The sequence below is a fragment of the Macaca mulatta genome, chromosome 17, assembly GCF_049350105.2.
Source record: "Macaca mulatta isolate MMU2019108-1 chromosome 17, T2T-MMU8v2.0, whole genome shotgun sequence".
NCBI classification, from domain to species: Eukaryota; Metazoa; Chordata; class Mammalia; order Primates; family Cercopithecidae; genus Macaca; species Macaca mulatta.
The window spans coordinates 105,067,662-105,081,608 of NC_133422.1; the positions used below are offsets into that span (position 1 = coordinate 105,067,662).

Below are 13,947 nucleotides of genomic sequence, written 5' to 3' on the forward strand. Positions count from 1 at the left end.
GCTCTGCCTCCCAGGCTCAAGCAATTCTCTTGCCTCACCCTCCTGAATAGCTGGAATTATAGGCACACATCGCCATGCCTGGCTAATTTTTGTATTTTTAGTAGAGATGGGGTTTTACCATGTTGGCCAAACTGGTCTCGAACTCCTGACGTCAAGTGATCCACCTGCCTCAGCCTCCCAAAGTGTTGAGATTAGAGGCACGAGCCATCGCACCAGGCCTTTTGTATTTTTTGTAGTGACGAGATCTCGCTATGTTGCCCAGGCGGGTCTCAAACTCCTGAACTCAAAACATCTGCCAGCCTTGGCCTCCCAAAGTGCTGGGATCATACACGTGAGCCACCATGCCAGGCCAGTGCTAGACAACTCCTGGCCAAAAGCCTAGCCTGGGGCAGCAACAAAATTGTGCAGCATGGGAGGAACCGTCATCACCCATCCAGGAGACCTGGCTCTGCTACACACTGTTCAGGGAAGCGCTGTCCCTGGGCGGGACAGGCAGGGTCACGTTTGAGGGCTCCCATGTTCAGGGGCCGTGCCAGGCTGGCCCCTTCCAATTTCCCAGTTCACAGAGCAGGAAGCCGACGTGCTGCGGGTTCACGACTTGTCCAGACCCACAGAGAAGGGGTGGAGAGGACTCGAGCTTGACGAGGAAGCCCACATCCACTACGGGCTGAGCCTGGACCAGCGCTGGGATCCCTCGTCCTCTGGGTTCACTCTCAACCTGAACCTCCAGGCCCCAGCAGCTGCACTCACAAGGTTCTGCCTATTCTCTGGCCTGCATTTTGCTGTTCTCAGTCCTGTCGGAATGACGGTCTCCGAGCTGGGGAGGAGTCCACTCCACGTGCGCCCGGCTCACCTGAGCGGTAGCTGCTCCGCAGGCAGAAGAACCGGAAGACGTCAGGGGAAAAGGTCTTCAGAAAGTCCTGGTAAAGCGAGAGACAGGCAGTCACGAGGCTTTGCGTTTACGCTTTGCACTGTTCAGAGAATATGTTATTTACTACAATTACATGACTTATCTCTACTTATCAAGAAATCAGGAATCTTGATGAAAATGAGCCCTCCAAACACAATTACCACCTGTTTCCTGGTGATTTCCTTCCTCACTGAACTTTCCATGTTCGATCTCAGTATTTGTGGAAAGAGCAAGAGGAGAAAGCCGGTTTGCCTGAAATTCCCCACCTGCGCAGGCTCCGGGAGGAGTGTCCTGTGCTCAGCCTGGACTCTCTCTCTACATGACAGGGACGTGGGACAGACCGCATGGAGGGATGCTGTGCTCAGCCTGGGCTCTCTTTCTACAGGACAGGGACGTGGGACAGACCGCATGGAGGGATGCTGTGCTCAGCCTGGGCTCTCTCTCTACAGGACAGGGACGTGGGACAGACCGCATGGAGGGATGCTATGCTCAGGAAGAGACCAGGTAGGCGGCGGGAGGCACACCAGCTCTGGCTGCCTGCAGGCCCCCAGGAGAAGCTTGCGGTTAACCTCAGACCCAGCTGACCTCCGGCTCAGTCCAGCCAAGGGGCGACAGCCTCACTCATCCTATTTGGTGGCACAGTTCTCGTAAACACTGAGTTTAAAGCATGTGCTAAGTCTGTCTCTTGAAGACTAAACCGCCCTGCCTCTGATTAAACATAAGTAAAACTCAGAACCCAACCAGTATGGTCCTGTAGATCATTTAGAAAACGTCTGTCCAGAAAGAAGTGGAGCTTTCTGCATGAGGAGGCTTAGGAGAGGTCATTAGAGGCACTGCAAAAGCAGCACGGCACTCGGCAAAGCCTCCTGTGGGGCGCTCAGGGCTCCGCTCTGGCAGCTACTTTCAAGAGATGAGATGAGACTCAGGGCGGGGGAGAGAAGGAAGAGGGCTCTGCCCAGCTTGGGCTTCCAGCGTGGCCCCAAGAAAGCAAGCTGAGCTCCGGCTGCACCCCCGGCGAGGGACGCGCTCCAACGGGAGCCCGCGTGGCTCCCTGCCTGGATCAGCAGCACATGCTGCCAGCTCTGACCAAAGCCCCCTTTCCTGCCACCACCTCAGAAGACAGAACTGGCTCACCCCTTGCCTGTCCTCTGTGCAGGAAGCTGTCGCCGGCCTTGCTGGAGTGAGGACTGCGTTTCCGTCTCCCTCGGGTAAACCTGATCCCCTCATCTCTAGGCTGATGGGCAGCGACACAAGCCCACAGCACAGGGGCTGACTCCAGCCTGCAATCTGCACCCGCTCGCCAGAGCTCGGACACCCGCGTCCTCCGCAGCGTGGTCGTGGGAGCACAGAGCTGCCGGGGAGAGTGAGCTGGAGACGGCGGAGTCCAGCTCAAAATACTGTATCTCAACGCATGGTATTTTATAAGGCATAAAAGACTGGCCTAAGGCCATGCTGCTCAACAACCGTACTGAGAGCAAAACAAATGCAACTGAAGAGCGTCTTGGGGTAGAAGGGGCTGTCCCTGCGGCAGGCTGCCGCGGCCTCACCCACCCACCCGGTAGGAAGGAGGAGACTCCCTGGGCTGCTGAGCAGGAAGAAGGAGGACACTGCTCCACCTGCCTCCGGGGCTCATTCCCTTCAGAGGACTGAGCGGGTCTGGTCTGCTTTCCACCAAGGAGGTCAGCCCCCACCGCACAGCCCAACCCCTGTCTGCCTGTGCCTGAGGCAGTGAGAGGCATTCTCATGTGGGGTGGCATAATGAGAAAGCTGCTGGGCCAATCCCCTAACACAGGGGTGCTCAACCTGGGGTCCACAGACCTCCTAGGGGCCCACAGAGAGAAGGTGGGAGGGCGGGGAGATCTGTGAACTGGGATGGTTAAACAGTTATGTGTTTATTTCTGCCGGCCTTGCACTAAAATGGGCATTTCCTTCGATGGTCAGTGCAGGCAGCAAACACATCGGGAAGCACAGAGCCTGGCACGGTGGCCACAGCCGTCACAGGTGACCCCTCAGGGATGACACCACACGCCACGAATCACGAAGCACAGAGCCTGGCGCGGTGGCCACAGCCGTCACAGGTGACCCCTCAGGGATGACACCACACGCCACGAATCACGAAGCACAGAGCCTGGCGCGGTGGCCACAGCCGTCACAGGTGACCCCTCAGGGATGACACCACACGCCACGAATCACGAAGCACAGAGCCTGGCGCGGTGGCCACAGCCGTCACAGGTGACCCCTCAGGGATGACACCACACGCCACAAATATGAGAGGACGGCAGCAATCAGACCCCACCCACGCTGAGCTAACCACTGAGTCAAGCAGAGCACATGCTCCTCTACTTCAGTATCGACGGCCTTTGGGATCCTATGTATTTTATTTTATGTATTTAAAGCAAATTGTAAGGCTGGGTCCACAGACTTCACCAGGTAGCCACAGGGGCCCGGGGTGGGGAGGGGGGCTGGGGGGTATGTGTGTGTGTGCGTGTGTGTGAAGAGCCCCTGTCCAATCCAACAGTAATTCATCAGTAATCACACTGGAATTCAATTTCCGTCTGTCCATCTCCTGGGTGCTCCTTCCCAACTTGTGAAAAAAGCGGTATTATTCCTGGGTCCTCTAATTCGCAACTCGCAGGCTCACTCAAGACCCTCCCTCACCCAAGGTGTTGTGGTTCCAATTAACACACACAGCCACGTCCTGCTGGTTTCAGTTCAGGCTGCGCCCTATTTAGGTCTCCACGTTTCGGTGTGGAAACACCACTCCGCATACAGGCTCCAATGCTCTCTACTTCATTCCAAAGAGATTCCACCTGGCCTTCTTTCAAAGGCGTTTTCCTCTCATTCAGAATGGAAACATATGCAGAATTAGCCTCAATGTGCTTTACAAATCTAATAGTTCTTTGAAACCCCAACAACATTAAAGGTTTATCTTCCCCGCTCTTGGGGGGGCGGGAGCTACTGCAGCGAGCTACAGTAGTTCTAACAGAAATCTGGAATCTAATCTTTCTAGAGCATTGAGTTTCTATGGACTGTTTCCTAATAATACAGAAAGGGGAAACATAACTTCTTCATTACCCAGTATTCTGACAATGATGTGAAAACTCTTGAATACTGTGGGTGCTCATGGACATTAATTTTTTAGCGTGTTCCTGCTCTGTGCCAGCTGATATCAGCAAGTTTCTGCACTACTCTGGTTCCACCGTGCAACCTGCCACGGCTACCTGAGAGGCAAAATGTGGCTACGGCAGGGTAAGCTCACGCTGGAACTCTCCAGGAGGTAAGCAAACTCCCAGAGCCCAGGCCAGAGGCCTTTGGGTGGGGACGGTAACAAGCCATGTGAGCCCCAGTGAGCTCACGAGGTAACAGGATGCACACTCCCAGGGAGCCCGCTGGGTGCACATGCCAGCTGCCGAGGGACTTCGTATGATGCCAGCGCTGCACACACCCCTGGAGCCCCTGGGCAGAAGCGGGCGCCAGAGCCTCTCTTCTGGGCTAGGCCCTAGCTTGCTTTGAGAGGTACAGTAACCAGAAAGCAGGTTTTAAACCATCATCTGAGCTCCAGGGTTGAGCTCCTTCTACGTGGACCGTGGCCTCGATTACGCAGAAAGCACTGGGTTTCCACCCAGGCTACTCTAAAGTCTATCTCCAAGACAAAGAGGACCGGCAGGAAAAGGGTCTTACGCTAGAAACCAGGAATTTGGCGTGTGTTTTTCAGATATAGGCAATACCTTAACATTCCCAAGGAACTATGGGCTGAGGGTAGGTGCGAGCTACCAAAAATATAAAAGAAAAATCATCAGTAAATACATACAGACAAATCAACACAGCAAATAGACAAAGGCATGGAAATTTAAAATCCAGTTGTCGTTCTTCACAAATTAACAAGAAAAATGGGCCAGGTGCCGTGGGTCACCCCTGTAATCCCAGCACTTTGTGAAGCTAAGGCAGGAGGATTGCCTGAACCCAGGAGTTTGAGACCAGCCTGGGCAACACAGTGAGACTTCGTCTCTACAAAAAATACAAAATTAGCACGTGCAGTAGTGCACGCTTGTGGTCCCAGCTCCTTGGGAGGCTGAAGTGAGAGGTTTGCTGGAGCCCACAAGTTTCAGGTTGCAGTGAGCTGGGACTGCACCTGGTGCCTGGGTGACAGTAAAACCCTCTCTCAAAAAAAAAAAAAAAAAAAAATGACAAAAGGTAACCTGATTACAATTCTAATTTGATGCTGGAGAGACCTGGGAAACAGATTATTTTCATCTACTGCCAGTGGGAATGTAAATGACACTCGATAAAATCACCAGGGGCTGTGTCCAGAACATTCTGAATGTGCCTGTATCTTCTGATGTGGGATTTCTACCTCAAGGCACTTTTCTCAAGTCACTCATCATTAGATGTGCACAGATATTTAGCTAAAGGATATTCATCACAGCACTGTAGCCTGCAGAGTACAGGTCTCACAAACAAGTCCAACAACGGGGAAATAAAATCGTGGTGCCTCACTGCCACGAGCCACTAAGTGGCCGCTAGATTAAAAATAATGGAGACATGGCAATGTCTGTGAAAATTTAAAATGCACATACCCTAGTGGAAAATGCAGTGGGATTTAAATGACCATTAGTAGGGGATTCTTTAAATTAAGCGGCACCCACACACTGGACTACTCAGCCATTTGAAAGAATGAACCAACTCCACATGGTAGAAAACCGACAGAGGCCAAGAGGTGAATCAAGCAAGCGCAAAGCGACACCGCTGTGTGTGAAGAGAAAATGAGAAGCACAGCTATGGGGAGATGTGTGAACACACACCTGCTCCGAAGAAACCAACCAACCGCTGCTTCAGGAGAGAAGCCGGGCAACAGGGAATGCGGTCGGGCAGGAGGCCCGCTTTCCTTCCTTAGTACCTTTGAATTTTTCTACCGTTTGCTTCTCTGTCTTGTCTGCAGTTTCCAAACTTTCTGCAATTAAACCCATCACGTCACTAATCAAATTAAAACCTCACTTAAATTGTTAGGGAAAAGGCGGCACGCATATGACACTGCCTCATGAATGAGACGGAGGAGAAAGGTTTATGCATATTGGCCTATCATATTCCTACAATGGAACACAGGAAAGTGAATCCAAAACAGAGAACACAACTGTGGCTGCTGGGGAGGGAATGGGTGCGGGCAGGCTCCAGGCCGGCCTTCTCCATGCTCTCTTTAGTGTTAATGCTGAACCCTGCAAATGTTTCACAGATATGACAAAGAAAAGTAAATTGGGGTCGGATGCAGTGGCTCACACCTATGTAATCCCAGCACTTTGGGAGGCCGAGGCAGGTGGACCTGAGGTCAGCAGTTCAAGACCAGCCTGGCCAACATAGTGAAACCCCATCTCTACTACAAATACAAAAATTAGCTGGGTGTGGTGGTATGGGCCTGTAATCCCAGCTACTTGGGAGGCTGAGGCACAAGAATCGCTTGAATCTGGGAGGCGGAGGTTGCAGTCAGTTGAGATCACACTAATGGACTACAGCCTGGGTGACAGAGCAACACTCTCTCTCAAAAAAAGACAAAACAAAACAAAAAGTAAATTGGAAAGGGGAAGAGAGAGACCATCACACCAGAAACAAACAGAACAAGTGAACCTCTTGTGTTAATGAAAGGAGATCATTACACACTGTGAGTATATGTTCAGACCACAGAGCTTTAGTGGGATGCAGTCTACAAGAAAAAGAAATTTAAGTCCAAAATAGGCAAATCACAGAAACAGAAAGTTGTCAGGGGCTAGGAGGAGGTGGGAGTGAAAAGTGACAGCCCATGGGTGTGGCATTTCTTTTGAGGTGATAAAAACGTTCTTACATAGTGGTGATGGTTTCACAACTGTGAATATCCTACAAACCACTAAGCAGCACAATTTAAAAGGGTGACTTATGTAGTATGTGTGTTGTATTTCAATAAAGCTATTAGTTTAAAAAGAAATAAAAAGAAGCCTTAAGTTTTACTCAATAGTTTTACTTTTAACAGTAATATTGGTATTAAGTTTTTAAATTTATTTTGTGTGTATTTTAAGATAAAACAAAAAGTTGATATGCTCTTATAAGATGTTTACTGTAAGAGAGGAAAATAAAGAGCTAAAACTAAAAAGCCCTGTGATATTAAATTTTATTTGGATATATCAAAAGTAACCCAAATAATGAATCTATTTTGTATGTATAGGTTTATCTTCCTCTCCCCTAGCTCTGACCCCTGACAAAGCCTAGATGCAGTGTCACTCTGGTAGCGATCAACATCGCAGTGCCCAAATCTTGCCTTCAAAATCCCATTTCCCCTTAAAGGCAGGGAGGCTGCTTGGAGAAACAGCAGGTCTAGGTAGGAAAGCAAAAGGCAGGCAGGTGCAGGAGGGCACAAGAGAGGCCAAGGGGCCTGTCCCTGGGGGGCCGGAGCCAATCAGAAGAACCTTCCCTGGCTAAATCCAGGATGATTTCAACACCAAAAAGATAACGACTGAATTGACAATACACTGAATAAATATAAATCATTGACTCTGTCTACTACAAAAAGAAAGACAAAACTCTTTTCTTTAAGAGGAATGCCAACTAATAAATGTAAAAGAGGGAACAATAAGACAGCCATGACTTTGCAATAACCAATGAAATACATGATCAAAGTGAAGCCTCTAAAACCATAGGGTGGAAGCTTATTAGGGTACAAAATACCACACAGCATGCCACTGCTCAGATGCTTAATATTCATAAGAAGAAAATAAACTCTGCAGTACAGGGATCTGGTAGTCATTCCTTAACAAATGGTAAAACTCACCATCATGAATCATAGGACAACCTGACCTTGCAGCCCCCAGGGAATGCACTGTGAGTTCACAGCATCAACTACAAGGTATTCCTGCCAAAAAGCTTCTCTCTGGGTCAAACTGACCCTTTAACCCTCACTTCCAGTGAAAGGAACTACAGGAGATAGAAGAACAAGCTAAATGACACCACAGCGAAACAGACAAATCCAAAATGTGGGATGTTCAACAAGACAAGTGGCCCAATCTCTTCAAAAAGTCAACACCACAGGGAAAACAAAAGTGGATACTGCTGTAGATTAGATTAGAAACCTAGAAAGAACAATGAAATATAATTCAGCCTAAAGGAAGGAAATTTTGACATGGAATATAACATAGGTAAATCTTGAGAACACCATGCTAAGTGAAATAAGCCAGTCACAAAAGGACAATTACTATATGATTCCACTTACATGAGATCTAGAGCAGCCAAAATCATGGAAACAGAAAGTAGAAGGGTTGTTGCCAACGCCTGGGGAAAGGGGAAATGGGAAGTTGTTCAATGAGTCCACAGTTTTGGTTTTACAAGATGAAAAAATTCTAGAGATCTGTTGCATAACAATGTGAACATATTAACACTACTGAACTGAATGGTTAAGACGATAACTTTTATACTACGTGGTTTCTTTAACCACATTAAAAAAACAACTAAAAAGACACAACATACAAATGAAAAACATGAACCTTGTGTCTCAGGGGAGCTCAAGGAGGGGCAGATTTAAGGGAACAGACAGTTGGTGGAGCAGTAAGAACACGCACAACACATACTAAGTTCCATGGGTGTGGTTCACGGAGCCCTAAAACAATTACAACAGTAACATCAGAGATCACTGATCACAGATCACCATAACAGATTTAATAATGAGAAACTTTGAAACATTGCAAGAATTACCCAAATATGACACACAGAAATGAAGTGAGAACATGCTGTTGGCAAAATCATGCCAACAGACTTGCTTGGTGCAGGGCTGCCACAAACCTTCAATCTGTAAAGACACGGCATCTGCGAAGTGTGGTAAAGTGAAGCTCAATAAAGCAAGGTCCCTGCAGTGGCTGGGCTCTGACTCCCTCTGCGCCATGCATCCCTGTGGCCGGGCTCCGACCCTCTCTGCGCCATGCAACCCCATGGCCGGGCTCCCACCCCCTCTGCGTAATGCAGCCCTGTGGCCGGGCTCCGACCCCACTCTACGTCATGTAACCCCGTGGCCGGTTTGGGACCCCCTCTGCGTCATGCAACCCCGTGGCAGGGCTCTGACCCCCCTCTGTGTCATGCAACCCCGTGGCCGGGCTCCGACCCCCCTCTGCATCATGCAACCCCGTGGCTGGTTTGGGACTCCCTCTGCGTCATGCAACCCCGTGGCCGGGCTCCGACCCCACTCTGCATCATGCAACCCTGTGGCCGGGCTCCGACCCCCCTCTGCGTCATGCAACTGCCTTGCTCCACTTCTACGTGTGCTGTGCATGCGCTAATACATTTCTCTTCTCTTGATAATCTGTCTTTGGCCAGTCTAATTTACTAATTAATTTAGGCGAGAGAATCTAAGCTGGGTAGGAGGAAAAGATCCTACACAGCAAATACAGCAAAATAATCACAACCATTGAATCTGGGTGCAGCCGTAGTGACGTTTCTTTCCACTTTTCTGTAGGTTTGAAATTTTGCCCGGGATAAAGTGGAAAAAGTCTACGTAAGGAAACTATATACAAATTATTTTGTGAGGAGCAGTCCCTGTTGGTTTATCCTAAATCTGACGGGTACAGCTTTCACTGGTTTGCTGTTTAGGTGGTGAGATCTGGATACTATTCTTCTCCATTTATTTTGCAATTAAATTAAATCTGGCTTTAAAGACAGGCCAGAAGACAAAGGAGGAGCTCAAACTATGTCAGCCAGAGCCCTCTGTGTGTGCGCCTGTTTTTCATTCACACACGGAAATTCCCATTCCATGTGTCAGCACCACAGCACGATGACATTGTTCAGGTTGGTTAAGGATCCAGCCAGCTCTGAGCCTATTAAAGGCAAACAGCAAAACCCAAACAAATCCCAAAGCCACACTAGTAGGAGGCAGTGGATGAGGGAGGGAAGGAAGTTAGCAGATGTGCCAAGAGAGAAACAACCATTATAAAAGGAAAAGACAAGGAAGAAGGCACCGGCCTTGAAACCCGGAAAGAGAAAGGTAAGCTCTACCGAGAAGAGCCTGAGGAAACCCGCAGGAGGCGCACAGCTGAGAGAGCGATTAGGCGGAGAGCCACGTAACGTGGGAGGGAGGTGAGGCAGGTCTCGTCCTAGGAAAGGGGCCAGAGGGCACTGGGAATGGGTTTCTGTGGTTCTCAAATGACACAGAAGCCTCTGAGATGGGTTCCACAAGCTATCAGCACCTCAGAGATACTGTACAAAAAGCACGTTACCTTAATAGTAATGTAGTTTTTTAACGATTTGGACATTTTTTCTTCTTTGCCTTTCACGTGCAAATGCCCTGAAACAAAAACAAAAGCATTCAGTGTGAGCTGGGTGAGGAGGCTCTCTGGCCTCAGGGACACATGGCTTCCCGGGAAACGAATGGGAACCTGCACGTATCCAATGTACAGACCGGTGTATGTTGGTATAAACCTGCCCCCAAATCTTCACCCATGCTGGGCCTTCTGGGAAGACACGACCTGCCCTTGTTCCATGGTTCAGGGACACAGCCCCACACCAAGGGCGGATGGCAGGGGTGTCCCAGCTGACTCAGAAGCTAAACAAGAACCAGCAACCGTGGTGCCGACAGCAGTATTTCATCTATTTTCCCCTTTCCTGTAATTCAGAGATACTGATTTAACGGACAGCATCCGAAGAAAAGACAAAGCTCTCATTTGGCAAATCAGGCACTTGGCGGTGAAGCTTGTTGACCGTTGTCCAAAAACAGAGTGGTGCTTGTGGGTCTCTGAGTGGGAAGAATCAGAGGTTCTGTGCAGTTGTTTTCACAGACTTTGATGACACGGGTATTATTTCATCCCCTATGTATGTGAAAGACAGGAGGAAAACCAAACCCATTTAAGGAATTCCTAAATCTGACCCTGAAATTCTCCCTGGCCTGTAGCTTTACAAGGCTCATCTCCAAGAGAAGTGCTTTCTGTTTCTAACAGAAGACTGTTCCTCTTTTTCTGACACAAATAGCAGTGCTCCAGGCCAGACATGGTGGCTCACACCCGTAATCCCAGCCCTTTGGGAGGCTAAGGCAGAAGGACCGCTTGAGCCCAGGAGTTTGGAGACCAGTCTGGGCAACATGGCAACACCCGGTCTCTACAAAAAAATTAAAAATTAGCTGGGCGTGGTGGGGCACACCTGCAGTTCCAACATCCCAGCAACTCAGGAGGCTGAGGTGGGAGGATTGCTTGAGCCCAGGAGGTTGGGCCTACAGTGAGCTACGTTCATGCCACTGCACTCCAGCCTGGGCCACAGAGCGACACTCTGCCTCAAAAACAAACAAACAAACAAACTGATTAGATTGTGATTTCCAAAAAACATATATAACTTTGAATATGTAATTCTATATAACGTGATTACACCAAAATTGGTATTTGGAAAACGAAACACATTTGCTAAGGCCTGAATGTTTATGTCCTCCCATATTCCTGTCTAAACCCTCAGCCCTCAGGTGATGGTAACTGAAGGCAGGGCCTGTGGGAGGTGATAAGGTCACAGGGGGCAGAGCCAGTGTGAATGGAATCAGTGCTCTTATAACAGAGGCCCCTGGAGAGCTGACAGCCATCTATGAATGGGAAGCAGGCCCTTCCAGGACACCGAATCTGCCAGTGCGCGGACGCAGGACTTCCAGCCAGCAGAACCGGAAGGAATTCATTGCTGCTGTTCATAAGATGCCCGCTTTTAGTATTTGGCTATAGCAGCCCTAACAGGCTCGGATAGCGTCTGCCCACGTAGCTCTTCCATCCACTAGGTACAGGAGAACAAGTGTAACTTCTCCTGTGTCAGGAGACACTGATGTTTTGTTTGGGGCCAAACTAGGATGAAAAAGATTCCTGGTACCTTAATAGGTGGTAAAAAACAAAACAAAACAAAAATCACTGGAAAGATAGCAACAAAACTTTCCCACAGGGAGCGGTGGCTCACGCCTACAATCCCAGCACTTTGGGAGGCAGAGGTGGTGGATCACTTGAGGTCAGGGGTTCGAGACCAACGTGGCCAACATGGTGAAACCCCGCTTCTACTAAAAATACAAAAATTAGCCGGGTGTGGTAGTGTGCACCTGTAGTCCCAGCTACTACGACAGCAGAGGCAGGAGAATTGCTTGAACCCAGGAGGCAGAGGTTGCAGTGAGCTCAGATAGTGCCACTGCACTCCCAGCCTGGGGGATGCAGCGAGACTGTCTCAACAACAACAACAACAACAACAGCAAATGCTTTCCCATTCCCACATTAGAAGGTGAAGATGGGCCGGGCGCGGTGGCTCAAGCCTGTAATCCCAGCACTTTGGGAGGCCGAGATGGGCGGATCACGAGGTCAGGAGATCGAGACCATCCTGGCTAACACGGTGAAACCCCGTCTCTACTAAGAAATACAAAAAATAGCCGGGCGAGGTGGCAGCGCCTGTAGTCCCAGCTACTCGGGAGGCTGAGGCCGGAGAATGGCGTGAACCCGGGAGGTGGAGCTTGCAGTGAGCTGAGATTGTGCCACTGCACTCCAGCCTGGGCTACAGAGCGAGACTCCGTCACAAAAAAAAAAAAAAAAAAAAAAAAAAGAAGGTGAAGACGACCTCCGTTTCTAGACCCCCGCCCTCCTCATTACCTGACAGGGCCAAGCGTCACACAGCTAAGGCTGCCCTTTCTGCCCCCAGCTCCACACTCGCTGAAGGGCTCATGGCAGGTCGTGGTGTCAATGACAAACCCTGACCCACTGAAGAGGATAAATCTGCAGACAGAAACGCGCCTGCGGAGGGAGCAACGCCAGCTCCTCAGACAGTTCAGCGGGTGCTGAACTGAGCCCTGAACGAAGTCACTGAGGAAGTGACTTTGGGGCAATCAGCCTCATCTATTTACTTTCATGAAGAAACCCAAGTGAACCCTGCTGCGGACCAGAAAACCGGAGCACTTCTGCATTTAATGTCACCTCACTGTGACATCCTAGTTTCCCTTTCAAGGATTTCAAAAACTAGTACTTGTTAATTTTCTGTATTTTAGATGTCGAAGTTTGCATCTCCAAATCCTATCACTCTTTATATTTCTTCGTCTCAAATACCTTAGCTGGCCATTCCCAAAACGTAGTAAGACTAGCTAATTCTGGCCCTGTAAACTTGGAAATGACTCTTCCAGTGCATCCAGGTGAATTCCAAAACTGCTGGGTTCGAGGTGTTGCTTAACTCATGGTGTAGCATCCACTTCTGAGAGCAGACAGCTGGGGTTCATCAATGAGGGGTTTGAACAGTGGAAGAAAGGGCAATATTTTTAGAAGATGGCAGAGATGTCTAGTGACAATATTATAGCTTCAGAAAGGAGTGTTCATAATTATCACTACATTGTACTACTTGAAGTTCCTTCCTAATAGTTTTACTTGAAAGAAATATATATAGAACAGCATTGCCAAACATTTTCCATATTCTAGTCAGTTCCAAAAAGGTATAATCATTGCTGCAATCCAAGGAATTTCATGTCCAAATGATTGAAACTCAAAAATAATTTAAGAGGCAAATCCATTTCTTGACCTATTAGCTGATCTATTATGTATTTCCAAATGTAGCTGTTCCGCCGGCAAAGGCAGAACTGCCAGCATTGAAACAGAACAAATTAAATCTGAAGTTAGTACTTACCAGAATGCAGAAAATAATTTCCCCACTGCTCGCACTGATGAAAGACTTCACACTGTGCAATTTCGTTTTCATGATGTGGAAAAGCTAAATCTATCCCACCTGAATGGATATCCAGTTGACTTCCAAATACCATACTGCAAGACACAGTACAAAGTAGTGAATTCATTCAATCAAGCAGCATATTTTCTTCTAACCTCAACTATTTACTCCTTCCAACCTTTTTAATTCAATGAATAAATGAATCGCAATTTTAAAGCAATTTGCATGATAATTTAACTGATTCAAATGAAAACTGAAATCCTGTCATCACAAACCCATAATTCAGGACTTTTCATCCTAGTAAAGGGACATTCTTTTGGCTCCAGGTTTGTTCATTTCTTTTGTTTTCTTTCTTTCTTTTCTTTGCTTGCTTTCTTTCTCTA

At 48.5% G+C, this 13,947-nt stretch overlaps 1 protein-coding gene across 28 annotated transcripts in view; it reads right to left on the reverse strand.

Moving 5' to 3' along the window:
- The window catches only part of CARS2 (cysteinyl-tRNA synthetase 2, mitochondrial), a 65,891-nt gene that overhangs the window by 9,056 nt on the left and 42,888 nt on the right, over positions 1–13,947 (reverse strand). For all 28 annotated transcript variants that reach the window (XR_013407736.1, XR_013407735.1, XM_077973994.1 and 25 more), the window contains 3 exons: positions 13,526–13,659; positions 10,132–10,199; positions 854–920 (listed from right to left, as the gene is read on the reverse strand). Coding sequence is in view for 26 of the 28 variants with exons in the window: in XM_077973994.1 (XP_077830120.1) it covers positions 854–920; positions 10,132–10,199; positions 13,526–13,659 (269 nt within the window). In the remaining 2 variants the exon portion in view is untranslated. The remainder of the gene's footprint in view (positions 1–853; positions 921–10,131; positions 10,200–13,525; positions 13,660–13,947) is intronic.